We start from the raw sequence: 26,576 nt of genomic DNA on the forward strand, positions 1-26,576 counted from the left end.
TCGGACACGACTGAGCGACTAACACACACACTAACAAACAGACTTAGCCTTCCCCTCTCCACCTTCTCCCATTCGTGATTAAACAAAACAGCCCCCTCTTTCTAGTTATCGCCCCCTCTTTCTTTTCTATTTCATCACCAAGCTTTTTAAAAGAGTCATCTGCACTCTTATCTCACCGTCCACATTCAGCACTCTCTGGTCACTGCGGTGGGTGTGAAATTCAACACTCGCTTTCCAGGCCATCCAGGGCTACGGGCTTGATCTCCAGGCAGCATTTGGCTCTCTTCTGTCCTGGGTAGAGTCTTCTTTCCTAGACTCTGCACCTTCTTGCAGTCCTGGCAGCATTCACATGGCTCCTGTTTCTACCTGTGTGATGACGCCTATGTGATGACCACTCCCACCCCAGGTACCCAGCCTGTTCCTGGCATCTTCTTTTGGATGCCCCTTGGACATCACCCCTTGCTCCTCACCTCAGTGGCCACCAGAATGTCCTCCTGCCCCTGCTCAGGTGGGAGGTGGCCTCTTTAGACACCCGCAGAGGAGTGTGGATTCTCTCTCTGCCTCCTTTTCTCCCCCATCACCTTCCAGCGCTGGCTGACTGGTTTCCAGCTGAGAGTTCTAAAGCAGTCTTTGTCATGGGCCCCACTGTCCGTCCTGCACCCTCCTCTCTCCACCCTCCTCTTCCTTTTCCAGGGGTCCCCTTGTGCTTTCTGTCTTTGTCACTATCAGAATAACAGGAAACTTCCTCCCGCAAAATCCTTAGACCCAGGTTATCTCCATCCGCCTCTCTAATTTTCCTTAGGGAGGGTTCAGGATGGAGACATTTGGCATCTAATTCCCTAAAACTCCTTAAGATCATCTCTTCTCCTTTTCATACTCCTGCTGACTCTTCAACATGGCTTCTTTCAGCTCCAGAAATTGTGAACTATGAGCCCCTGGGACTGGAGGCTGACATGTGGTAAGTGGGACAGGCCACCCAGGTGGCCCCAGATCCTGGCTCTGGCTGACATCCTGCTGGATGAAAACCTCTTCCTCCACACTCACATTTAAGAGCCTCTGGCTGCTCCTGGGGTGCTGGCATGTGGCCAGTTAGCACATGGCCAAGGCAGAGAACAAGGGGCTGGAAGCTAGAGGTACGGGCTCACCCTGAGACCTGCCATAGCTGTGATAAACATACTAATGACTGTAATTCATTCTGTTGGTCAGCCATGTGATCACTGGGGGCCTCATGTATTCTAGCTACTGTGCTGGGCCGGGCATACCGCAGCGATTGACTGCACAGACGGGGCTCGTTTCATGTGAACTGTGCTATCCAGTTGGCTGAGTACCTTGATCACTTGGTTTTCTAAAATCCTCCCAGTGGTCCTGTAAGATAGTTATTATTATCCTCATTTTATGAGGAGAAAGAGGCTCAGAGGTGGTCATTACAGCTGTAAGTGGGTCCTTGGACTCAACATCCAGAGCTGGTTGACTCTGAGCGAGTCCTAGGCTGCTGCTGAAGTGTGGGGTGGGGAGGGGTGTGGGGCTTGAGGCAGCGAGGGGGCTGCCGTGAAAGGACCCTCAGAGCCATGCGAGGAGTCGCTTGCTGGTCTGGGAGGAGAGCCAAGAGGCTCTGACTTGACTGTTCTTTGTTTTGCAGGAGCATCGGTGTCATCACCTACATCCTGTGAGTACAACTGATCCCGGGGCTCTGACCCAGCTCAGATCCAGGGGGAACAGGAGGAATGAGAGAGGGGCAGGCAGACGGACAGACAGACTGACGTTTCCTGAGCACCCACCATGACCAGATGAGTTAGATCCACACAGTGAACCTGAGGCTCAGTGCACTCAGCTCGATTTCATACATTTGAGCCTGGGCTTGGGGCTGGGCAGGAACCCAGGAGAGCAGCCCGGAGCCCTCCATTCAGCACTGCTTGTGTTTGCGTCCCTCCTGTGGCCAGGATCCACCCGCGGTCTCACCTGGACCCAGGTTTCCGGTGAGAATGTCAGTTTTCACTCAGAAACCTGGGACGGCCGTCAAGCCCCCATGCCCTTCCTGATCCTGCTTCGTCTTTCTCTGCCTTTCCTCTCCCTTCCCCAGGACCCCTTTTCCTCTCACGTGCTGTCTCTTCTCTTTTTCCTAGTCTCTTTCTTGACTCTGAAGTATTAAGTGCTTAAGCAGAGATTTCCTGCATTGTGTAGCGAAACTATCACTTTCCATCCCTATGGCCTTCGGCAGAAAAACAACTTCTGGGCTTGTTTTTCTCATCAGAAAAATAGGAATCGTAAACTTCCTGCCACGGTTGTGTTGAGGATTAAATAAGCCGACGTGCAAACTTCCTAGCACTGCTCAAACAGACATTGCTGATTAGTTGGTGTTCATTACATCAGTACTTGCCAACTGTTTCCACTCACAGCACTCCTGGAAAATGCTGTTTTTATGGCACTCTGGGTAAGAGGCAGCCCACAGCCAGAGGGCATGAAGGATGGGGAGGTCAACACTCAGCTCTCTCAACACCCCTGTAATCCCTCCTTATGACTCCTCCTTGGACTGGGAGCTCTGCCGATGTGGTAGATGCCGTCCCCCCTGCCCCACCCCTGCCCCTTGAGTTGCAACAGAGGGTGTCAACCCAGGCAGCACATCAGACCTTTTTTTCTTTTTCTTCACATCAGACCTTTTAATATCTGCTATGGCCGAGGCCCCACTCCTTATCTATGAAATCAGAATCACTAGGAGTAAGATCTGGGCATTAGTATTTTTTAAAAGCCATAGAGGAATTTGATGCAGAGAGAATTTGACGCATGGCTGCATAATTCCAGATTAGAGCCAGGATATTCAGATATGACTTCCATATTGAAATAGTAAGGAATTCCAGCATCTCCAGGGCACACAATCTTCCTGTAGCCCACTGAATTCCATACAGTTTATTGACCACCTGATCCTCAGTGAACACAGTGCCAGGCACTCGGGGTACCAAATGGAGAGTCTGTCCTGCTTGCCTGGAACTTTTTTTGTGTGGGAGGGAGATACCAGACCGCTAACTCTCACCCAGTAGGACCAAGTTTGTGCTTTAGGTATGAACATGGCTTTGTGAGACAAATGGGAGAGCCACTGGTTTGCTGGGACTGCAGAAAGTTTAATGGGAGAGAGGGAGCGAGAGAGGGAGATAGGAGAGAAAGATTGATTTGAACTGGGCTGGAAGGAATGAGATGAATTTTCCTGGTAGAAAGGAAAGGAAGTGCCATCCTGGATGAGGAAGGGGACAGCAAGAGTGATAAGTGCAGTGAAAATACAGAACATGTGGTGGAGACCAACTTTTGCTGCCTTCCTGAGAAGTTTAGATGTGATTCTGTAGAAAACAGGAGGGAGGGTAGGGCCCAAGGATTCCTGGGACAATGGCATATTTTGAACATTAGGCAGGAGACAGTAGATTAAGGAGTCACTGTTTGAATGGCACATTTTTTTAAATGTAAAAAATGTAAAAGAATGAAACTCGAACACTTTCTATTACCATACACAAAAATAAACTCAAAATACATTAACAATCTAAATGTAAGACCAGAAACTATAAAACTCCTAGAGGAAAACATAGGCAACACTCTCCAACATAAATCACAGCAGGATCCTCTATGACCCACCTCCCAGAATATTGGAAATAAAAGCAAAAATAAACAAATGGGACCTAATTAAACTTAACAGCTTTTGCACAACAAAGGAAACTATAAGCAAGGTAAAAAGACAGCCTTCAGAATGGGAGAAAGTAATAGCAAATGAAGCAACTGACAAAGAGTTAATGTCAAAAATATATAAACAACTCCTGCAGCTCAATTCCAGAAAAATAAACGACCCAATCAAAAAAATGGGCCAAAGAATTAAACAGACATTTCTCCAAAGAAGACATACAGAGGGCTAACAAACACATGAAAAGATGCTCAACATCACTCATTATCAGAGAAATGCAAATCAAAACCACAGTGAGGTACCATTTCATGCCGGTCAGAGTGGCTGCGATCCAAAAGTCTACAAGCAATAAATGCTGGAGAGGGTGTGGAGAAAAGGGAACCCTCCTACACTGTTGGTGGGAATGCAAACTAGTACAGCCACTATGGAGAACAGTGTGGAGATTTCTTAAAAAACTGGAAATAGAACTGCCTTATGACCCAGCAATCCCACTGCTGGGCATACACACCAAGGAAACCAGAATTGGAAGAGACACATGTACCCCAATGTTTATCGCAGCACTGTTTATAATAGCCAGGACATGGAAGCAACCTAGATGTCCATCAGCAGATGAATGGATAAGATAGCTGTGGTACATACACACAATGGAGTATTACTCAGCCATTAAAAGGAATACATTTGAATCAGTTCTAATGAGGTGGATGAAACTAGAGACTATTATACAGAGTGAAGTAAGCCAGAAGGAAGAACACCAATATAATATATTAACACATATATATGAAATTTAGGAAGATGGTAACGATAACCCTGTAAGCAAGACAGCAAAAGAGACACAGATGTATAGAACAGTCTTTTGGACTCTGTGGGAGAGGGTGAGGGTGGGATGATTTGGGAGAATGGCATTGAAACATATATATTATCATATGTGAAACGGATCACCAGTCCAGGTTCGATGCAGGATACAGGATGCTCTGGGCTGGTGCACTGGGATGACCCAGAGGGGCAGTATGGGGAGGGAGGTGGGAGGGGGATTCAGGATGGGGAACACGTGTACACTCGTGGCGGATTCATGTTAATGTATGGCAAAACCAATACAATATTGTAAAGTAATTAGCTTCCAATTAAAATAAATAAATTTATATTAAAAAATATTTATTTGTTTGGCTGCACCAGGTCTTAGTTGTGGCACACAGGATTTTCCATCTGTTGTGGGATCTTTAGCTGCAGCAAGGGAACTCTTAGTTGCAGCATGTGGGATCTAGTTCCCTGACCAGGGATTGAACCCAGGCCCCTTTCACTGGGAGCACAGAATCTTAGCCACTGGACCACCAGGGAAGTCCCTGAATGACACCTTCTTGACAAACCCTGCAGGGAACCTCATACACCCCTCCAGCCCCTAATGGCCCGTCTATTGCCACACTTGTCAGGCTTTGCTCAGGATGCTCATTAGCCTAGAAGACCTTCCATCTCCTTCTCTGACTGCTGACAGCCTCTTCAGGACAAAACTGGTGCAAATGTCGGCTCTTCCATGAGGCCTGCGCTGGGCCTCCCCTCTGTCCTGGGCTCCTCCAGCCCTTCGTCTGTTCTTTATTTTATTCTGTGTTCTACTGGAGATGATGAAGAGCCAGGTCTCTGTTTCTCTCCCCTCCTCTTTCAAGTCCCTTGAAGACACAATTCTCTCTTTCAAGCCCTTAGTAGGCACTCCATTAAGTGTATTGAATTGGACTCGTTTGAAAAGCTGTTGACTGGAACCCCCACAAAGGACTGCGGGGAGCCTCCCACCCCCGTGCAGCAGTATGAGTCCAGGCCCCTGAGTCCATCACCCCCACTTGCGTCTCCTTTCTTACAGTCACGTATTCCCTCTCTGTGTGCCCAGCCTTAGTGGAGCATCCCCTTTCCTGGGAGACACGAAGCAGGAAACGCTAGCAAATATCACAGCAGTGAGTTACGACTTTGACGAGGAATTCTTCAGCCAGACCAGCGAGCTGGCCAAGGACTTCATTCGGAAGCTTCTGGTTAAAGAGACCCGGTAAGAGGACAAAGAAGAGAAGGGCACTGGCCTCTCAAGTCCTGACTCTCTCCTGCCACTTCTCCCATAGACATGCCAGCCTGTGCCTGCTTTGCCACAGGCTGTCAGCGACCATTACGGTCTAATCTGGGCAGGTGCTGAGGAGTGTGAACTGGCCAAGACTTGGCTTTCATCTTGTTTACTCAAGTCTTTCTCATTTCTTTTCCCGCTGAAATGCAAATAACCATGTGTGTGTGTACATAAGTCAGCCTGGATTTTGTTTAGAGCTCTTTGTTTTTTGCAGTTTGTCTCAAAGGTACCTGGAACTAGAATTCGTTAATGGAAAGGGGCAGGGTTTTCAAGACGATTCAGGATGGGAGTGGGGAGGGTGTCCAGCCCAGAGGGGTCAGAACAGTGGGACCATAGGAGACCTGCTAATCCCACCCCTTCCTCAGGGCTCAGGGTAAGCCCCATGGGTGTCTGATCAAAGGAGATGGGCAGGGAGTTGGAGGGTGCTGGCTGCCCAGAGGATGGATGAGCTGAGGCGGGGGTAAGTCCTCACATTCTGGAAGGCCATGTCCTCTTGATCCCATAGACTTCAGAGAGACTTAGAGTGGGGTCCTCTAAAGTGCAGTGCCTGGTTTCTCTGTTGAAGGGCAATGGTAGGAGGGATTGCCCCACCTGGGTACAGAGCAGGGAAGGGCAGAGAAGAGATCTGGAAGGCAAACAGAAAAACAGAGATCAAAGTTTTCCCAATGGAGAGCATTTAGGACTCTCCAATAGTGTGGGGTTGGGCCCTGCAACTATGGGAGCAAAGATGAGGGTTTATATAAGGTCATTCTATTGAGAGGCCTGCCTGGACTGCTTTCTCTAGTATGCAGGAGATGTAGCCAGTCCCCCATCCACCTCTGCATTCCTTATGATTCTAGTTTGATGGCAGTGGTTGAAGGATGCCAAAAAGCAGGTCTGAGAAGAGTGAGAATGGAGACTGCTGCTCTCAGCTTCTCATGGATCATCACTGTTTTCTCATCTTCATTTAGGAAGCGGCTCACGATCCAAGAGGCTCTCAGACATCCCTGGATCACGGTAAGCGCTTGGTGACGAGTTTCAGCAAGCAGGTTCCTGCTCTGTTGCCAGGGATTCCTGGGCCAGATTCAGGAGACCTGTGACAAGGCCTTTGCTTGAAACACTGACCCCTAAGCACAGATGGAAGCTAGCTGGGGGTCTCCAAGGGTCTGGGCTTGTTCAAATAGGTCTGCGAGTTTAAGTTTCCATGTCATATGTTCAGGTGACTAATGAAAAGAAACTTCCACAAACCTCAACTGAAATCTTTGCTCTTTGAGTGATCTTAAAAACTGTTCTTTGTCGCAAGACACATGAGCGTGCTAAGTTGCTTCGATTGTGTCCCACTCTTTGCAACCTCATGGACTGTAGCCTGCCAGGCTTCTCTGCCCATGGGATTCTCCAGGCATGAAAACTGGAGTGGGTTGCCATGCCCTCCTCCAGGGGATTTCCTGACCCAGAGATAGAACCTGAGTCTGTTATATCTCCTGCATTGGCAGAGGGGTTCTGTACCAAACCAGTAGCACCACCTGGGAAGCCCCTGTCAGAAGACATGTCACAGTTATTCTCAAAAAAGAAATCAGGACTCCTCGGCTATAGAGATCAGTGACAGTTGAAAACCTCAGATGTGTTACCAGGGCACCTTGTTTCTGACTTTCAAAACTCTGAGTTAAGGATGACTCAAACCGGGTCAGTGCCTTCCTTAGGCACCTGGCAACCTCAGAGAATGGGCTGCCCAGCTGGAGGCCTGCTGGGGGAGAGGCAGCCACCCCTCAGGGCAGTTCTGTTCTCTCTGGGGAGGGTGGGGCACAAAGGTGACTTCCTGCCTAACCCACTTTGTAACTGGGCTTCTGGCTGCTGGGTGTTCAGAGGGCCTGGCAGTCTGGTCTCAGTAAAGTGCATGTGATAAGCACTTTGGTAGAATGGGAATCAGGGGAGCGGGACTCTGACCCTTGCTCTGCTGATGGATGAGATGTGCCCTTCTAGGAACGTCAGCAGACCTCTCTTTCACTGAAATTGTCAAGTGGGAGAGCTGGCGAGGGTGATCTGAGGGTGCAGATGAGAACAGGCAGAGGTCCACAGGAGATGAGAGAGCAGAGAGGGCCGGAGTGCCCTGGAGAAGGCCGGGTTCATTGACTCAGTGAAGGATGGGGAAGGCTGAGGGCCTTCTAGGCTTGAGTGCAGAGCTGGGGAGTCTGGTGGGCTGCCTCCTTGCTCAGCATGCTGAGTATTGCCGAGGCCCAGGGAGCCCACAGGCCCTGATGGAGAGAAGCCCCAGTTTCCCCCATCAGCCATGGCCTTGTGTGCTTCCTCTTTGGAGTGGATGCTTGCAGAATCCTGGCTGTAGCCTGTTTGTCTGTGCAAGCACCCTTAAACGCTATGCATGCAGAGACCCTCTCTAATGACTGTGGACCACTCTGCCTGGAAATGCGTGTGCAGGCAGCACCCCATCCTCCTGACCTTTCTGATGGTCTGTGGGGGTGCTCAGCCCACCCTGGTCTTCCCATGGCCTGGAGCATGCTGTGAATGCAGAGGCAGCTCGAGTGCCTTCCGCCTGCACCTTGGAGCAGACGTCAAATTAACTCTGGCCCTTCTGTCTAAACACCCACCAGTCCAAAGGAGAGATCAGAGCCCCAGAACAGCACAAGGCAGAGCCCATCCAGCTGAAGACCAAGCGCCTGAGAGAGTACACCCTCAAATGCCACTCAAGCATGCCCCCCAACAACACCTATGTCAACTTCGAGCGCTTTGCCCGTGTGGTCGAGGATGTGGCTCAGGTGGAGCAGGGCTGCCGGGCCCTGACAGGAACCCATGACACCATCCAGGACGATGTGGAGACCCTGATCTCCATCTACAATGAGAAGGAGGCTTGGTACCGGGAGGAGAGCGAGAGAGCCCGGCACGACCTGTCTCAGCTCAGGTACGAGTTCCGCAAGGTGAAGTCCTCGAAGAAGCTCCTTCGAGAGGACATCCGGGCCACAGGGTCCCGCCTTGGGGGCGCAGCCAGGAAGCTGGACCACCTGCAGACGCAGTTTGAGACCCTGAGGCAGGAGCTCTCAGCAGACCTCCGGTGGCTCCAGGAACTGGTGGGCAGCTTCCAGATGGAGAGTGGGAGCGTGGACAGCCCAGGTTCCATGTTCTGCAGGGACGCCAGTGAGTCCCTTGGAGAGCTGCTCAACAGATCATGTGGCGAGGGAGTCTTGGCCGGCTTGAAACTCTGAGCACCAGCATCAGGTCATTAATGCATCCTGGATGGTTTGCTGAAGCCTGCTCCCAGCTTCCCTGCCAGGCATCAACTCAAATTCTCCTGCAGGGGTGTGTGTCTGTAGCATAGCCTTCCACCTCCTCCCAGAATCCAGAAGCACGGAGGGACTAGCTAGTTATCCATTCTCTGCCTCCTCTCACCTGCCTGGTTTGTTGGGTGACTTGCTGGGCAGCCAGGCTGTTAAAACAATTGCTGTTGAATACCCCTCAGCATTCCCTTCTCCAGAGGGAGACAGCTGGCCCTGGGGAGACACTCAGGGAGACACTTAGTAACTGATTTGTGATAATGGACTTGTTCACATCTCACTTCCTGCTTAATGGACTACAGGTCTTGGGTACCATTTGAGTTACCTAGGGCTAATAGTCAGCTTGGTGTTTTCCTGCTGCTGATGGCAGAATTTTAAATTCACAGAGAAAAGATTACTTTTCATTCACATTGACATTTAACTTACCAAGCATTTATGTTTGTGATCCTTAAAAGAACTCTGTGAGACAGGAAGGTAGGTGGTATTATTGTTGTTGTTACTGTTATTTCCATGTAACTGATGAGGAAACTGACCTCCAGGGGGAAATGACTTACACAGGGTCATTCATAGCTAGTTGATACAGATGAAACATGAACCCAGGATGCCTGAGTCTAAGATGGGGTATTTAGGAACAGATAGCTTTTGATGTAAAAAATGCACTTTAATATTAAAGTTCAGATCCCAGAGGTAAAATAAGCAACTTCATGTGTTTTGCCAGGTAATGTGGAAGCCTCATACCCTCTAAGGGATTGTCCTAAGAAGTGTGTCCCAGAAGGCAGGCAGTTTATTGTTCCCATCCAGCCCTTCCGTGTCTGAAGATCAGCCTGAGGATTAGGAGGGAAAGGGCAGCATCTTGCCCTTCTCCACCTTCCCGCCTGTGGCTCAGGGCTCCAACCTTCTGTTGGGAATGAGAACCCTTTTCTCATGTCCCTAAGGTCTGAAGAGGGTGGACATTAAGATTGGGAAGCATGAGGCCCAGTGGTCCCTTCCTGACCGCAGGCTGTGTGAGCCTCTCCCTAAACACTGGATCATCTTGTCTCCCTTTTCCCAGAGGAGGAGACAGCCAGCCAGCTCAGAGAGGCAGAGTGTGGAGAGTGGGCCCAGCGCTGTGCTAGAAGCGTGGGGGTGACAGAACAGATCGTATCGTTCCAAGGTGCCTGCACAGACTCGCAAACCCCCTTGTCAGAGAGGAAGGGGTAGGTGTTATTCTGAATTTGGTGCTGAGGAAACGGAGAGGGTGTGATTTGCCCAAGGGCACAGTAGTGGCAAAAGTGGACGCCTTCCGACGGGGTCTTCTGCTTCCTTCCCCTAGCTGCCCCAGGCGCCAGGGGTTCACTCTGCTGTGGGGCAGGTTCTACCCAGACATACCCATCTATCCACTTACAAAGAATTGTTCGGCACCTGTCAACTGCTGGGCACTTATCCTGTCCCCAGGAATACAATGTTGAGTGAAAACAGGTATGTTTCCTGCCTTCATGGAGTTTGCAGTAAACGATTCCATGTTGATCTAGAACATTCTGAAGAGATAGAGCTGCAGCTATGAGAAGACTGCAGCACTGCAGGAGGCTGCAGGGGCAGGTGACCTAGTCAGAAAGGGGGTCCCTGAGGTGGTGACTCTAGAGCTGAGGTCAGCGAAGCAAACCAGGGAGGAGGTAGTTTTCCCCACAAAACTGTCATGCCAGGGCTCTGTGCTGGGAGTGGGCCTGAAGCTGAAATTGCTCAGGCAGAAGGAAAGCTGGAGAGGAAAGAAGAGGAGTACGATGTAGATGCGGCTGGAAAGAAGGCAGGACCAGTAGGGCTTTGCCGTACTGAAGAGCTCTGTCTCCATCCCAAGGGCCATGGGACTGAAATGGGTGCCCAGCAGTAAGCAGCCCGATGTCATGGCAGGGGTGGGGCTGCCCAGGGAACAGCACAGATGGGGCATGGTTTAGAATGATCCCATGAAACCATGTCTTTCGAATCCTACCTCCCTTTCTATTACATGCTGCTGCTGCTGCTGCTAAGTCACTTCAGTCGTGTCCAACTCTGTGTGACCCCATAGACGGCAGCCCACCAGGCTCCCCCATCCTTGGGATTCTCCAGGCAAGAACACTGGAGTGGGTTGCCATTTCCTTCTCCAGTGCATGAAAGTGAAAAGTGAAAGGGAAGTCGCTCAGTCGTGTCCGACTCTTAGCGACCCCAGGGGCTGGATCACTTCAAATATTATATATAATATTTGTAACAAACAGTTTTCATCAAGTAGAAGAAACCATATTTTCACCAAATGCATCATTATTTTATGACCCCAAAATAAATTTAAAAAGAAGCCCAAGATGGGAAGTCTAAGAGAAAATACCAAATACAAAGCTGGGACACCCTCACTGAGAGGGGAGGTGAGAAATAAAGCCACCAGGTGGGAGGGGAAGGCAAGGGAATGTGTGCATTTCAGGCTTGACACTGGGTCGCTCAGTTGCTCAGTCACATCTGACTCTTTGCAACCCCGTGGACTGTAGCTCACCAGGCTCCTCTGCCCATGGAATTCACCAGGCAAGAATACTGGAGTGGGTAGCCACTCCTTTCTCTAAAGGATCTTCCCGACCCAGGGACCAAACCCGGGTCTCCCGCATTGCAGGTGGATTCTTTACTGTCTGAACCACCAGGAAAGTCCTGACACTGGGTAGAAGGGTGGAAGAATCCTCCCCTGAGAACAGGAGCCTCGGGCTGGTGGTACTCAGACAGAATTCCTTTCTGCATTTACACAATTTCCTTTCTTCATTTACACAATTAGTGGAATCCAAAAGAACCTCAAGCAAGAAATCTAATGTTAAACAGTCTGAGGCTGGGTGGCCCCGATGGCTAGCAGAAGCAGTGTGATCATCTCCTGGAGCACCTGCCTTCACTTCAGACCCACCATAAAGATATGATGCCATTGTTTGAGAGAGAAGTCCTGATTTCAGAGATCCAAAAATGTGCATCTTGGAATCAATGAAAGATAGCAAAGCCCTGTTTTCTATGCCCTGTCTGGGAGAAATGATACAAACAGTCCATCTACAATCTCTCCAAGAACTTTTCTGCCCTGTCACAGGACAGGATATAATCATTTGGCATAAGACACCGCAAAGATTAATGGTCCCTTTGGCCAGGTCAACCAAGTCAAGGGCTTTCCTGGTGGCTCAGGCGGTAAAGAATCCACCTGCAATGCAGGAGACCTGGGTTCGATCCCTGGGTTGGGAAGAGTCCCTGGAGAAGGGAATAGCTACCTACTCTAATATTCTTGCCTGGAGAATCCCATGGACAGAGGGGTCTGGTGGGCTACTGTCCATGGGGGCACAAAGAGTCAGACCCAGCTGAATGACTAACTCTTTAACTTGACCAAGTCAACAGGTTTCCTAAGGCAAGGAAGCCCCTGATTGAGCAACTCAGGGCAAACTTTCTTGTAAAGGTCAAAATAAAATGCAATAAAGGAGTAAGCTGTGGATGATGATTTGAATTAGGGAGACTGGGAAAAGAGCGGGAGAAGTGGTTACTTTAGAATCCTAGCATCAGCTACATGCTCTCTGTGCTGGAGGTTCTCAGGGGTGAGCCATCTGACAGCCTCCTTTTACAGCATTTTACAGGACAGGGTTTGTCTAGAGTCTCCCAGCCAGTCAGCCCCGGAGCTGACTGGAGTCAGAATCATAAGTGGATTTCTTCTCTGTAGTGCAGTCGTCCTCTCCATGTTCATGTCCAGTCATGGGTAACAGCTTGTCATTTAGATGTTTTATGAACAGACTCTTTTATTTAAGAGTTTCCAAAGACAAAGTGAAGTGAACTGAAAACTGCCCTCCAAGTTTTTCAGGGAAGTCAGAAGGGACCATGACCTTCCCCTGCCCCCTGACTAGTCCAACGCCCATCACCCTTTGGCAGCAGAATCTGATGCCAAGGGGAGTCCAAGGAGGCTGGTGGAATGCCCAGCCAGAGGACCCGCTTGACTCTCCTCCACATGCCCACAGATAGCATTTTAACAGTGACATCAAGAACAGGGCAGAACAGGGCAGATGAGGCAGAATCGGGTGTTTCATTGGCATCTAGACAGACAAAGGCCTGGTGGGGGTTGCCGCTCTGTGGGCCAGCCCGTGTGCCATCACAGAGGATCTTTTCATTCATCAGGCTGTGAATGAGAGGTCAGCTTCTGTGCTCTCTGCTGATGCCATCGCAGAGAGGGCAGGGTGAGCCTGTAACATCTTCCTGAACAGCGGTTCCCAAGAGGCTGGAGAGTTGGCACCTGGGGAAGCTCTGGAGCAGACGCATGAGGCACACAGTCACCCAGCTTTGTGCTGGGAAGGGTAGGGAAGGTGTGATGGTGAGCCGTGCTCCTGCAGAATCGGGATGATGGTAGCGAAGGGCGGGAGCAGAGTCATAATGGTGGGAGAAGCCAGAGTCTCCTCCGTGAGCTTCTCTCCCCACACCACCCACCCACCTCTCCAGGTGTTTATGAAGGCGGTGGCGACCCACATCACTTCTTCAGGCAGCACGGTGGTCCCACGCCAGGGAGAGCTGGCTCTGTGCTCAGCTATCACGCCTGCTCTCAGCCTCTGTACACGTCTGTGGAACTGAATGACCCTTTCTTCTTTGTCTGTGAAAACTCTTGGCCTGTGGAGATTTTTTGCCGTGGAGAGGAGACCCAGCAGTGGGCATATTTGAGGAGTGAAAGCGGCCAGTTCTGTGAATAAACACTGATTGTGCCCTGGCTCTGGAGGGAGGTGACAGATAAGGACAAGACAACCCTTGAATAAAAGACTCAGTGTCTGGCACTGAGGTAGGGCCCCAACCAACTGCGGAGAGAAAGGCCATGGTGAGTGATGAAAGCAGAGGTACCTAATATTCCAGAAAACAGGAGGCAGATGAACTCTGAGGAGAGGTAAGGAGATGGCAGGGGTTTCTCAGGTGGCACTCATGGTAAAGGACCCGCCTGCCAATGCAGGAGACAAGAGATCAAGGTTCAATCCCCGGGTCGGGAAGATCCCCTGGAGGAGGGCATGGGAACCCATTCCAGTATTCTTGCCTGCAGAATCCCATGAACAGAGGCGCCCCGTGGGTGGGCTACAAGTCCATAGGGTCACAAAAGAATTGGATATGAATAAAGCACTTAACATTCTCAAAAGGAGGTGGCAGAGGGCATAAACATTCTCGGGGCCGGTGGGGGGGGGGGGGGTCTTCCGCCAACACTCCCCTCCCTCTATAACCTTGGGAAGGTACCAGGCAGAACTTGGAGGGATGGGATGAGTTCGGATTGTGGTCTGGAACCTAGAGCTGTTAAACGGAAATTAAAGGAGATTACAGAGATTCAAAAGAAGGAGAGTTTGTGTTTTTAGCTTTTCATTATGGGAGATTTTCAAAACTTGCATGGAAGGGTTAGGAATGGCTGAGTGAATTCCATTTATCTATTACCCAGCTTCAAAGTATTTTAAAGCAAACTTCAGACTCACTTAACTGATAAATTTTCCAGCAGGAATCTTTTATAAAGCGTGTTTTTTTTTTTTTTATTTTTACCATGACCACTGCTCCATGATTGCACGTGACAAAATCAGGACTAATTGCTTATCACCATCTGTGTGCACAAGCCGGACTGACATGCCCCGCTCTTCTTGAGGGCCTCCTGCTGTACTCAGTCTGTTCAAATCAGGATCCAAACACAGTTCACACATGGCAGGTGGATATAATGTCTCTCAAGTCTCTTGTCTTCAGTGCTAGAGGGAGAGCTTTTGAAGCTTTTCTTGGGAATGAAAAAGTGGCTCAGAAAACTGAACGTCCCGGAGAGAAGATGAAAAGGAAGAGTGTATGCATGCTGAGACCTGACTCAGAGAAGTAAGGTCGGGTCAGGCAAAGAAAGGGGCATTCTACCTCTTTCCATTGGCATGCTCAGTCGCGGGACAACCTGCAGGCACACAGCCTCGCTGAAGCTCCCTGACTCAGCCATAGGGAGGCAGACTCAGGCCTCCTTTCTTGGGTAAACAGGGAGGTAAGGCCAGCAGGGCTCCAGCCAGCAAAACAGTCAGCAAAAGGGAGAGGTGGAGATGCCACCTACAGACGAAGGAGCAAGGCCCAGAGTGATAGTCCTGGGCGAACCAAGAAACTGGGTGCTCAGCTGTCCTTGGCTTTCAGTGGAGGATGGGGCTGGAGGAGTAACTCAGATGGAGGTTTGAAAAGTTGCAATCTGTTTGCAGTTTCTCGAGGAGACTGGAAAACCAGGATTCTGGTCTTCATGCCTGGAAGGATGGCTGCTGCTTCATCTCCCTGCCCTGTGGATGTGGGTGCTGGCCTAGCTCTCCACAACAGACATTCTCTTAAACTGGAGGATAATTGCTTTGCAATGTTGTGCTGGCTTCTGCTGTACAGCAAAGTGAATCAGCCATAAGTGTACATATATCCCCGCCCTCTAGAGCCTCCCTCCCACCCCACCCCTATTCCCACTCCTCTAGATCATCATAGAGCACCAGGTTGAGCTCCCTGTGTGATAGAGCAGCTTCCCGTTCGCTGTCTATATTTCACATGGTAATAATTACAGTTGGAGGAGGTTGGTCGTCTGTACTTAGTTGTGTCTGACTCTTTGTGACCCCATGGACACAAAGGGGTCCCTCCAAGCTCCAATGTCTGGGATTTCCCAGGCAAGAATGCCAGAGTGGGTTGCCATTTCCTACTCCAGGTAGTGTGTATATTTCAAATTACATTCTCTCAGTTTATTTCACCCAGTTCTTGCCCCCACCATCCACGTCCACAAGACCGTTTTCTACATCTGCGTCTCTCTTACTGCCCTGCAAATATGTTCATCAGTACCATTTTTCTAGATTCCATATACATGCATTAATATGAAATATTTACTTTTCTCTTTCTGACTTACTTCACTCTGTAGAACGGCTCCCTGAAGGACTTTTTCAGAGGCGTTTGTGTCCGCATAAACAAAACCTGACTTTAGCCACAGAGTTCTGTCTTCTTTTCTCCCTTCTCAGCATTTTTCTGTGACACTAAACATACTCCTAGGAGCCTGGTCAAAGCCGCCCACACTGGCGTCACTGAAGGACCACGAGGCTGAGGGCTTTGTTTGCAGAAAGGGAAGGGTCAGGAGAAGGTGGAACAAACTCCATCTCCCCTCACACCCTCAGTTTAATCCAAAGTGTTGGTGTCACATTCCTTCTGGAACTTATGTCACTGCAGAATTCACATCTCTCTGACTTCAAGACCTAGAGACAGTGTCAGCGTTTGGTGAGCCTCTTAGCCACCGACAAGGCCCATTGATTGGGAAAGGCCAGCCTGACAGGTTTATATACTCTTCCTGGGAGTTCATGCTGTTTTGTGTAGAACACAGACAGGGTCCTTGAAGTGACTACGTCACCTCCCAGGAGCAGCCTGTGGGAACAGTCCCACGTGATACTGCTGTTGGGCATCTCCGCTTAGTGGCTGACACTGCTGGACCAGTTGGAATGTGGGATTCTCACTAACGGGATTCTCCTGGCCTGCATGTCGACCTTCCAACCATGGGGTTTAGTTAACTCTCTCCTGGCAAGGGAGCCAATCAGTAAGTAGACAAGAAGAGGTCCCTTTGGTCCCAGAGTCCACTAATTCCAGCTCATCAAACTCTCCAAGTGCAAGATGTTCCCTGCCGGGATTAGACTGCAAGGTGAATAGCATATATTTGTAAAGTTAGAGGTAGAAATGTTCTGTGGGTGGCAAGATGGCAATGACCTTGGGAAGGAGATACTAGTTGCTGAGAGGTACAGAGCAGGGGGGTTAACAACACTGAATAAACACAGAATAAAAGGTCAGGTAGTGACAGGTCCTGTGAAGAACTCGGGCAGAGGCACAGTGACTTGCATAGGGCAACCAATGTGCTATCTTATATAGGGTGACCCTGCGGAGGTGACCCTGGAGCACACACCTGCCTGAGATGACAAAGTTTATCCAGCAAGATCCTGAGACCTTGGGTTCCTGGACTAGCAAGCAGACCCGTGCAATGAAAGCCACAGGGATAGGAAGGAGATGGGGAGAAAATCAGATGAGAGAAAGACCCAGATGGTTCAGGCCTTGGGGTTCTTGGTGAGCTTCTTGGGTTCTTTTGAGAGTACCTGGAAGCTGCTGGAAGGCTTTGATGCCAGGGAAAGGCAGGATCAGAACAGACCAGTTGTCCCCTACCCTCTTTCACGGCTCTCTTGCAGTGAGGACCTTAACCCAGGGCAGGGCTTGCGTGGGGGGAGAGACAGTTAAGGAAAGAGTTGAGAGAGCAGGGCATGAGCTGGTGGTGCCCTCAGCACCCCCATCCTTTGCTCTTCTCTCTCCTCTCCGCCTCCCTCCTTTCCCTCCTCTCTTCCTTCCAGTACTCTTTGGACCAAACCACTGGGTCCCAGTTTGGGAGGATGAATAGCCTCTGGCTCTCTCGTCTCCCCTGTGTCAAGGTGGCGTGGACTCTCCTCCATGCTCCCTGACCTCCCTAGGACTCTGTGTCTCACCTCACTGCCCCCCACCCCCAGGCAGTGTGTCGTGACACCCTTCCGCGGTCTCACAGCCGGGTGGACCCAGGTGCCTGGGCCTCTCATGGGCGGGAATGAGTAGGTCCCAGGTCCTGGGGCTTTGTTCTGGTTTGATTCTGCTGCAGATCACCCATACAGCGCTTCCGCACCCACTGTCTTAAGCTCTGGATCAGGAGTAGGTGGTGAGGAAACACTGGCAGAAACGTGAAGAGAATCATTCCTGTTATTGGCCACTGGTGGGAGATGACTGTACTGCGGAGCTGACCAAGAGAGGTGCTGTGTATGATAAAGAAGCACACATATGTTTGGGTCATGTTGGGAGAGACATTGTTTCTTGGAGGTTATCTTGGAAGAGGTCATAACTGAATTGGGGTTTGAAACACACAGAGGCCTTTCTGGAGGAGGGACGTTGGGTGAACGTGAAAAGAGCCTCCTGCCAGAAGATGTCAGGTCTGGAGCAGTGTGCCCCAGCCATATGCACCGGCTTCCACGGACATCTGGCACCATGATGACAGATAAGCAGGCGTGGAGGTGTGCTCACAGTGTGGGTAGGAGACAAGACCAGCATCAGGAGTCCATGAGCGGCCTCACTCACTGAGGTCACCGAGGTGCGAAAGGTGACACTGCTTTGAGGAGGCTGTCAGAGCAGAGAGAAAAAATAGAGCTGGATGGGACCTTATGGACGAACGTGGGTGGTTCATTTTCTTGAGGTCCCAGAGTCCTTTAAGAATCAATGGAAGCTCCTGACTCTTCTCGGAGGAAAAATATGTCTGTACCTATACACTAAGTTTTTAAAAATTGAGATATAATTCACATACTACAAAATTCACTACTTGAAAGTATACAATTCAGTGCTTGTTAGTGTATTCACAAGGTTATGCAACCATCATCACTGTCTAATTCCAGGACATTTTCATCACCCTAGAAAGAAACTTCTTTCATGTCATTCTCCATCTCCCCCTCTCTCCAGCCCTGGCAACTACTAATCTACTTTCTTCCTCTGTGGATTTGCCCATTCTGGATATTTGGGGCATTTTATGTGACTCAGTTCAGTCCAGTCGCTCGCTCAGTCGTGTCTGACTCTTTGTGACCCCGTGGATTGCAGCACACCAGGCTTGTTTATGTGATTAGAATTATACAACATGTGACCTCCTGTGTCTGGCATCTTTCACTTACTATTTTGTTTTCAAGGTTTATTCATGTCGTAGTATGTATTAGTACTTCATTCTTTTCATGAGTGGATTTTCCACTTAGTTCTTCCATTGTATGGATAAAGTAGGCTTCCTTGGTGGCTCAATGGTAGAGAACCCGCCTGCCAATGCAGGAGACACGGGTTTGATCCCTGGGTTGGGAGGATCCCCTGGAGAAGGGAATGGCTACGCACTCCAGTATTCTTGCCTGCAAAATCCCATAGACAGAGGAGCCTGGTGGGCTACAGTCCATGGGATCACTAAAGAGTCAGACACAACTCAATGACTAAAGCAACAACCTGGGTAGGCCACTTTTTTTTTTTTTTTGTCCATGTGTCAGTCGATGTACATTTAGGTTGCTTCCACTTTTTGTCTGTTATAAATGATGCTACTGTGAACATCCATGTACAAGTTTATGCACTAAAATCTGCAGATCATTTCAGGAGGTTCATAGAATCCCTGAAACTCATCTCTTGAATTCTTGAATTAGGAACATCTTGTTTATGAAGAGGCAGGAATTCATGAGGGAATGAGCTCCTTACACTGGAGTCCATTAAATATGCCCACTTTTTAATATCAATTAACTCTAGTATTCTTGCCTGGAAAATCCTGTGGACGGAGGAGCTTGGCAGTCTGTAGTCCATGGGGTCACAAAGAGTCAGACACGACCAAACGACTTCACTTTCTTTCTTTTTTTCTTAAATCAAAATAAAGCTATTTTAAAAATAAAATAATTTTTAAAAAGATGGACTGGAGAAGACAGGAAGGCTATCAGTAATTTATTACTATTTATTGAGCAACTCTAAGTTAAGCACTTCACATCCCACAGTCATTTAATCCTAAATAACCCTGTGACACAATGTTATTCATTATCCCCATATTACAGATGAGAAAATTGAGACTCCGAGAAGCCAGAAACTTTTTTAAGTTTCTTAAAAAAGTCAGAGCCTAAGCTGAGCCTTGACTGCCAGGCAATGAAAGGAAATACATATCCCATCTCCTCTCGATCCCCATCAAAGCCCTATTTCCTTCCATTTATCTTTAAATGGAATATTAATGCCCCATCTGCCAGCAAGTCATCCATTTTGCTAAGCCCAGAACTGACCCAGTTTACAGTGGGTATCCTGGACTGCTGCAGGATGACCCTTCCCCAGAGGGACCCCCTGCCTCCTGGTCTTTCCCTTTATGGGGGGGCAAGCCTCCAGTCCAGCCAGTGTGCCCATCTGGCTGTGGTAAGAATAGCTCAGGGGTGCCCTGGGCATCTCTGGAACAGCTGAGATTCATCTGGAGCCGTGCCCTCAGTGTGAGGTCCTTCTGTGTGTCGTGTCCAGCAGGCAGATCCCAGGGTCAGGCTGAGGGTGGCGTGTGGTCAGGGGTTTAGCTGCTGCCCGAAGCCCAGTGTCAGCCATCATGCTCTCTGCTTTGTCTCCCAGCCGGTGGACAGCCAGCAAGCCCTGATGCGCAGGGAGTCTGCGGTCAATCTGGAGAACTTCAAGAAGCAGTATGTCCGCAGGCGGTGGAAGGTGGGTCAGGGCTTAGGGTGGGGCGCGGGGGGCTGAGGTGGGCTCCTGGCTCCTTCCAGACCCCTCCAGGGTCTCTGTGCACATTCTCACCTGGCGGCTCCCCTCTGCTCCCTCCCTCAGCTCTCCTTCAGCATCGTCTCCTTGTGCAACCACCTCACCCGCTCCCTGATGAAGAAGGTGCACCCGAGGCCAAGGCCGAACAAGGACCTGGTGGGTAAACACAGTGCTCTCGGAGTGTGTAGCCTTGACTTGGGAGGGGCTGTGGGAAGCAGATGGGGCTCAACTGCTTCCAGCAGGCTCTGCACTGTGTGATCAGCAGAGGCTGTGTTCACGGGCGACCACTGGGGTGGTGCTGGAAGATGGGTGCTCCAAGGGAGTTGGTGCATGAGCCTCTAGAGGCTCTTGAATCCTTTCCTCATGGGCTTTTGGAGGGACTGCTGCTGCCATTCCACAGCCCCAGCTTCCCCGGAGGACCTGTAGCCTGTTAGGGGCTGCAGGAACTCTGGTCAATGAGACTACCACAGGCTGGCGATCCAAAGTCAGTTCCTGATAATCCAGATATCTGCTTTAGAAGGAGAGGTTTACATTCATTTGCCAATTTTCCCACTTCTGCTTTGCTTTAGATTACCAATAATAATAACATAATAATATTTAGATGATATATTTGATTAGCTTGTTGCAACTTTACGTACATTTTAAATGGGAGACTCATAATGTCAAGAGCATGGCTTCTGGAGCAAGACTGCCAGGATTCAAATGTGCCACTTCCTAGCTGTGTGACCTTCAGGAAATGACTTAACCTCTCTGTGCTAAATGAAATCATTTGTAAAAAGGGGTTAGCAACAGTTCTTACCTCACAGGGCAGTCATGAGGATTAAATGATGACATATACTTAGAGTCTGGCATTTTAAGTGCTCAATACTTATTAGCACCTATTATTGTTTAAAATCCTCCTGTAGACTCTGAAATGCAGGGCTGGTACTACCAAGTGCAGTGTTAGTATTGTGGCTGGTCAAGGGTCCCTGACAGACCCTCCTCACAGCTTACCGTGTGTGGTGACGGCCTCTCGATGGCACAGGTCGGGAGAGAAGGTGACTCCCTACTCAGGAAGAGGCCGTAGGGCAGCAGCCTGCCTGTCAGCCCTGGGCAGCCTCGGGCACACAGCACTTAGGCTACATCCCAGGTCTTGGCACTGCCCCTGTGTGCCCCGCACCAGCCTGAGCTCTTCTTGAGCTCGGGGCCCTGCAGGACTCATGGCTTAGAGGCCCATAAACGGTGGGCTTTGGCCAGGCTGTGTTCCTTCTCTGGCCACGTTCCTCATCTGCTATAAAAGGGGACAGCTTCAGCTGCTTGCAACAAATTGTGGTAAATGCTCTTTTCATTTTATTCTGTTACAAATATTTTCTAATTTTCCTTGTTCGATATAACCATCATTTAAAAGTGGACATTTACTTTCTAAATACGTAGAGTTCTTAACGTTAAAAAAGAAGTGGGGAGGGGGACTGGACTTGCTCCCTCTGAGAATCCCTGTTAATCACAAGCAGATTGTCACCCAGCTTACTTTGTTATTGTTTGGCTCTGACTCATGCTAAAAAGTTGCGATTCAGCAGAGCTTGCATTATTTTTATTGTTATAGCCAGGCTAGGTCCAGGATGTATTTGGCAAAGTTGATCTTGACCTTGAATTTCGAGCTGGTTCAGGCCAAGGGAAGGAGAGGGGCCCCTGAGTAGGCACACGGCTGACAGCGGGCACACCTCTCAGGCTGAGTTGGCCTGATACAATGCTGGCCATTGGGAAAGAGGAACAGAGAGTAATTGAAAAGAATGTAAAATTCTTTCCTAATTTTTGTCTATTTGTGAACTTTAAAATAGTTCTCTTTTTACTCAAACACACAGCACCTGATATCAACCCAATGGCTCATCCTCTAAGTAGAAAAGAAATGGGTCCCAGACATCTATTATACTGCTTTCCCTAAGACATTTTCCTTTTTTAAAAAAAAGAAATAAATAAAAATAAAAATAGACACATCCTTTTGTTTCAGTTCAGTTCAGTCGCTCAGTCGTGTCCGACTCTTTGAGACCCCATGAATGGCAGCACGCCAGGCCTCCCTGTCCATCACCATCTCCCGGAGTTCACTCAGACTCACGTCCATCGAGTCCGTGATGCCATCCAGCCATCTCATCCTCTGTCGTCCCCTTCTCCTCCTGCCCCCAATCCCTCCCAGCATCAGGGTCTTTTCCAGTGAGTCAACTCTTCGAATGAGGTGGCCAAAATACTGGAGTTTCAGTTTTAGCATCATTCCTTCCAAAGAAATCCCAGGGCTGATCTCCTTCAGAATGGACTGGTTGGATGTCCTTGCAGTCCAAGGGACCCTCAAGAATCTTCTCCAACACCACAGTTCAAAAGCATCAATTCTTTGGCGCTCAGCCTTCTTCACAGTCCAACTCTCACATCCATACATGACCACAGGAAAAACCATAGGAAGCATTAAAATTTAAAATCTGAGGACTTCTGTAGTAGTCCAGTGGTTAAGACTCCACACTTCCCCTGCAGGGGGCATGGGTTCGACCCCCAGTTAGGGAATTAAGTTCACGCACGCCACAAGTTGTGGCCAAAAAATAGGGGAAAAAAATGCAAAAAGAAAAGCTTTAAAAAAATAAGAATAAATAAAACTGTACATCTGACAACAGATTTTTCTATGATTTGCATAATTTTTTATCAATTAATACTTCTTTCAGTAGTTTTAATTATTTAATAGATGCACGTGGAATGAATGAAAAAGGCACAGTGACTTCCAGGGTGGCTGCCTCTGCTCTGGCTTAGCTATGTAGGAGCTGATAGAATCTGCTTTACTCTTTTTCCCTTTCATAAAAATGGGGGACAGAAGCCATTGGCCTGGAAAGACTACATGGCAGGCCTGGCTAAAGGTGCAGCCTAAGCCAGTCAAAGCAGAGGGGGTAAGGTGGCCATCAGAGCTTGGAGAGGTCGTGCTAGCCCTCCTCATTCTCTCTAGGCTGAGGTCAGGAGACCCATCACCCCACTAGCCAACTAGCCAAGTGGTCTTAATTATGTGGCAGCCACAAAGGACACCAGATATAATTTTCATGATGATCGTTTGGCCTCTTCTGGTGCCTGGCTTCCCCTAGAGGCTCTGCCTGCTTTCCTTCCTCCTGGGAAGGAGGCCGCCAGGCAGTTGGTTTGGCCCTGCTTCAGGGCCCTCCCCATTCCTATCTCTTCCACCCCTGGTCTCTGGACAGAGCAACAGGATTCCCCTCCATGTCCACCTCCCTGGTTTACAGGCTCCTGACTCAGGTGCATCAGCCTCGGTTGCCCAGCATGACCCCATTTTTAGCATCTTCTGACCGTCTTGCTCTGGGTCTCTCTCTCTTTTTCTTTTTTTTTTTCCCAGAGGAATTGTGAGAGTGACACAGAGGAGGACATCGCCAAAAGGAAAGCCCTCCACCCCCGGAGGAGGAGCAGTACCTCCTAACTGACCAGGCTCTAGGTGGCCACCAGGGAAGCCCAGCCCAGCAAGTCTCCTTTCTCTGCAGACTCTTGGACCCCGCTTGTTACCAGCGCCTGAGCATTCTGCAACCCTGAGCACTTTGCAAGAGAGATGGGCATGCAGGATTCAGAAGGATTTTCGGGGGATCCAGGAGATCCTGGGAGCTGTGGCTATCTCCTATGGAGGAGATTCCAACATTCCCAAAGCCCTTAATTCTCCATAAAATGGGCTTTCACCTGTCTGCCCACCTCAGAACCTGGGATGGGATATAGCCCTAGGAAAATGATGTAGACGACCATCATCACCATCATCATGGGTAAAGTCAGATTTGGGCAGCTTTCCTTACAGGATGAGGGAGTTCAGAACCAGCCTGGTCAAAAATGATACCAGGAAGACAGATACCTCACCCCTGGGCAGAAGATACAGAGTGAATGTTGGGGTATGAGGGACCAATCCTGTGACCTCCCAGAACCCACACGGAGTCAGCGTGTCATGCCGGCCAACTTATCAAACCTCCTAAAGCAGCCCATTGCCAGCCCACTGTGTTGTCATTTTTTTCACTTTTATTAAACTTCTTGTTTATCTGATGCTCAGCTTCTTTTTGAGCTATCTGCATCTGATTTTCTTTAGCTCAGGTGCCTATGTCTCTGGGGAGCACCCAGAGTTGGGGTGCTGAGTGGATAGCACCTCAGAAGGTCATATTGAACCACCTGTCCTGGGCTGCAGGGTTCCTGACTTCTACATCTTTCCCTAAAGGTGTGCAGCCCAAGAAAACCAACCTGGATGCCAGCATAGAATGCCTGTATTCCCTCTGCCACGGGGACCATCACCTCTGCTGGTACCACAGAATATTTGGGGATAGATATTCAAAGAGATTAGTTAAAGAAAATGAGGTCATCGAGGTGGCCCCAGATCCAATATGACTGGCGTCCTTATAAGAAGAGAGATCAGAGGAAGAATGTATGAAGAGACAGTGAGAAGGCGGCTGTCTGCAAGCTGAGGAGAGAGGCCTCAGGAAAACCAACCCTGCCACGACCTCAATCTCAGACTTCTGGCCCCTGGAACTGTGAGGAAGTCAGTTTCTGTTGTTTAAGCCACCCAGACTGTGCTGCTCTGTGAAGGCAGCTCTAGAGAACTAATCCACCTGCCCAGTGATGGCCAAGATAGGGGCAGGGGGCTTTCTGAGGATATGATTGGAGAAGGCCAAAGAAGGACCTACAGGGAGAAAGGAGAGGAGAAAGAGATGGGTTACCTGGGCCCTGGAGTGAATATGGCTGAGAACCTTAGCCACAGGAGTTTGGGCCCCGCTTTCCAGGCCAAAAGAATGGTGGTGCTGAGCAGAAACCCAAGCCGGAAGCAAAAGGGGTCAAGGTGAGGCACCAAGACTGGGAAAGTGCATGGGAGAGGTGGAAGAAAAGGAGAGAGGTTCCGGAAGGTGAGTGAGGGGCAGTGCGCCAGGAAGAAGAGAGGGACAGAAAAGAAATGCAGACAGGGGAGGGCTAGGGGAAGGGGAGGCCATCCTTTCCCGCTGTCAGCAGCAGCTTTCAAGAACGTTGTATGAGAGCATGGACAGAGCAGCCCTCATCCAGTGGACGGATCTGGGGCAAAATGGCCCCACAGGACCAGAAAGTCAGTCCGACTTCAGAAAAGCTTCCAGCCAGAAATGGAGTGACCTGCAAGCTTGTTGAAGAAAGCTCTGCTGTTGCCCTGTTGTTCCTAGACACCCCAGGTCTCAGGAGGATCCAGCTCTGTGCCTCCTTCTAGCCCCTGGAGGACAGCCAAGGCCAAGAACCACTGGCTGTGTTCAGGGGCCCTTGGTCCTTGCTGTGGCTAGACACACAGATCAGCAGGGAGTGCTCTAGAACAAGGGCTCCCAGGAGCTCCCGAGAAGTGATAATGTGGTCGTGGGGAGGGGACTGCCCGCCTGCAGGGAAGAAGAGGAGGGAGTGGCTTTTACAAATCCAGTCGAGTTTCCAATCAGGATCAAAGGGCAAGCCTTTGGAACTTGTCTGGCCCAACCACTGCATTGTACTGAAGAGGACGCAGAAGCTGAGAGGAAGTGACTAGTTCTGCTTCACACAGCAAATTTGTGAAAGTGCCTGGTGAAAGCCCAGACTTCCTGGTTCCTAGTGCAGTGCTCATTTCTACAACGTGATGAACTGTGGGAGACTTTTCAGGAAATGGATGGACGCTTTGCTTTGCGTCATCTTGAAACGCTCTCATCTGTTCTTTACTGTTGCCTGTCTTGACGTTCATTTCTTTGAAATAGACGGAATGGTCACACTTGCTTCTTTGCAAAGGGCATTGCCCCTGAGTAGGGACAGCTTGGTAGCCAGCCTGCATGGGCTGCAAGTCAGTCAGTGAACTGTTGTTTTTGGACTCACTCTGTATGCCTGGGACTGTTCCAGATGGGGGGTTAGAACAATTAATAACACGGCGGTGATACCTCCCCTACAGGGGTCAACATTCTGTAAGTCCTGGGAATCCAGGCCTCCATCCTGCCCATAGGCTGCTCCTCCCACCTCCTTCCCATCCAGGTTATATAAAGCCCTGTTGCCTGAGTCCTCCCCAACCCCTTCCGCCCACACCAGCTCTCTGGGGTTCAGTGGCACTTGCTGGGTTTCCTGAATCCCTCAGGAAGCACAGGAGCAGGCAGTGGGCCTTTGAGAATATGCACATCCTTTGAGGATGACTTTGATACCCAGTAGTCTGAAGCCACACACCTGTGCCAATCCCATCCAGGGGTCTAGTCCCTGTGGCCTCTGGGCCAGCAGATGGCTGGTGCCCTCCAGGTGTGAGGAGGGGTGGAGCAGCTGGCCCAGGGGAATCGAGTGTGCTGGCTTCATTCTGAAG

At 49.7% G+C, this 26,576-nt stretch overlaps 1 protein-coding gene across 5 annotated transcripts in view; it reads left to right on the top strand.

The window, feature by feature from the left end:
* DAPK2 (death associated protein kinase 2) overlaps positions 1-24,308 on the top strand; it is a 132,950-nt gene extending 108,642 nt beyond the window's left edge. For 2 of the 5 annotated variants that reach the window (XM_042252339.2, XM_042252338.2), the window contains exons 6-10: positions 910-958; positions 1,640-1,666; positions 5,511-5,690; positions 6,710-6,755; positions 8,345-14,333. In XM_042252339.2, the coding sequence (XP_042108273.1) occupies positions 910-958; positions 1,640-1,666; positions 5,511-5,690; positions 6,710-6,755; positions 8,345-8,953 (911 nt within the window). In that variant the 3' untranslated portion in view covers positions 8,954-14,333. Of the gene's footprint in view, positions 1-909; positions 959-1,639; positions 1,667-5,510; positions 5,691-6,709; positions 6,756-8,344; positions 14,334-20,128; positions 20,219-20,338; positions 20,429-23,627 lie in introns of those variants that run through there. The other 3 variants (XM_027971760.3, XR_009601200.1, XM_015096985.4) reach the window with 3 other exon arrangements.
* Positions 24,309-26,576: the final 2,268 nt, after the last annotated feature.

Source organism: Ovis aries, chromosome 7 (genome assembly GCF_016772045.2).
Source record: "Ovis aries strain OAR_USU_Benz2616 breed Rambouillet chromosome 7, ARS-UI_Ramb_v3.0, whole genome shotgun sequence".
Lineage (NCBI taxonomy): Eukaryota > Metazoa > Chordata > Mammalia > Artiodactyla > Bovidae > Ovis > Ovis aries.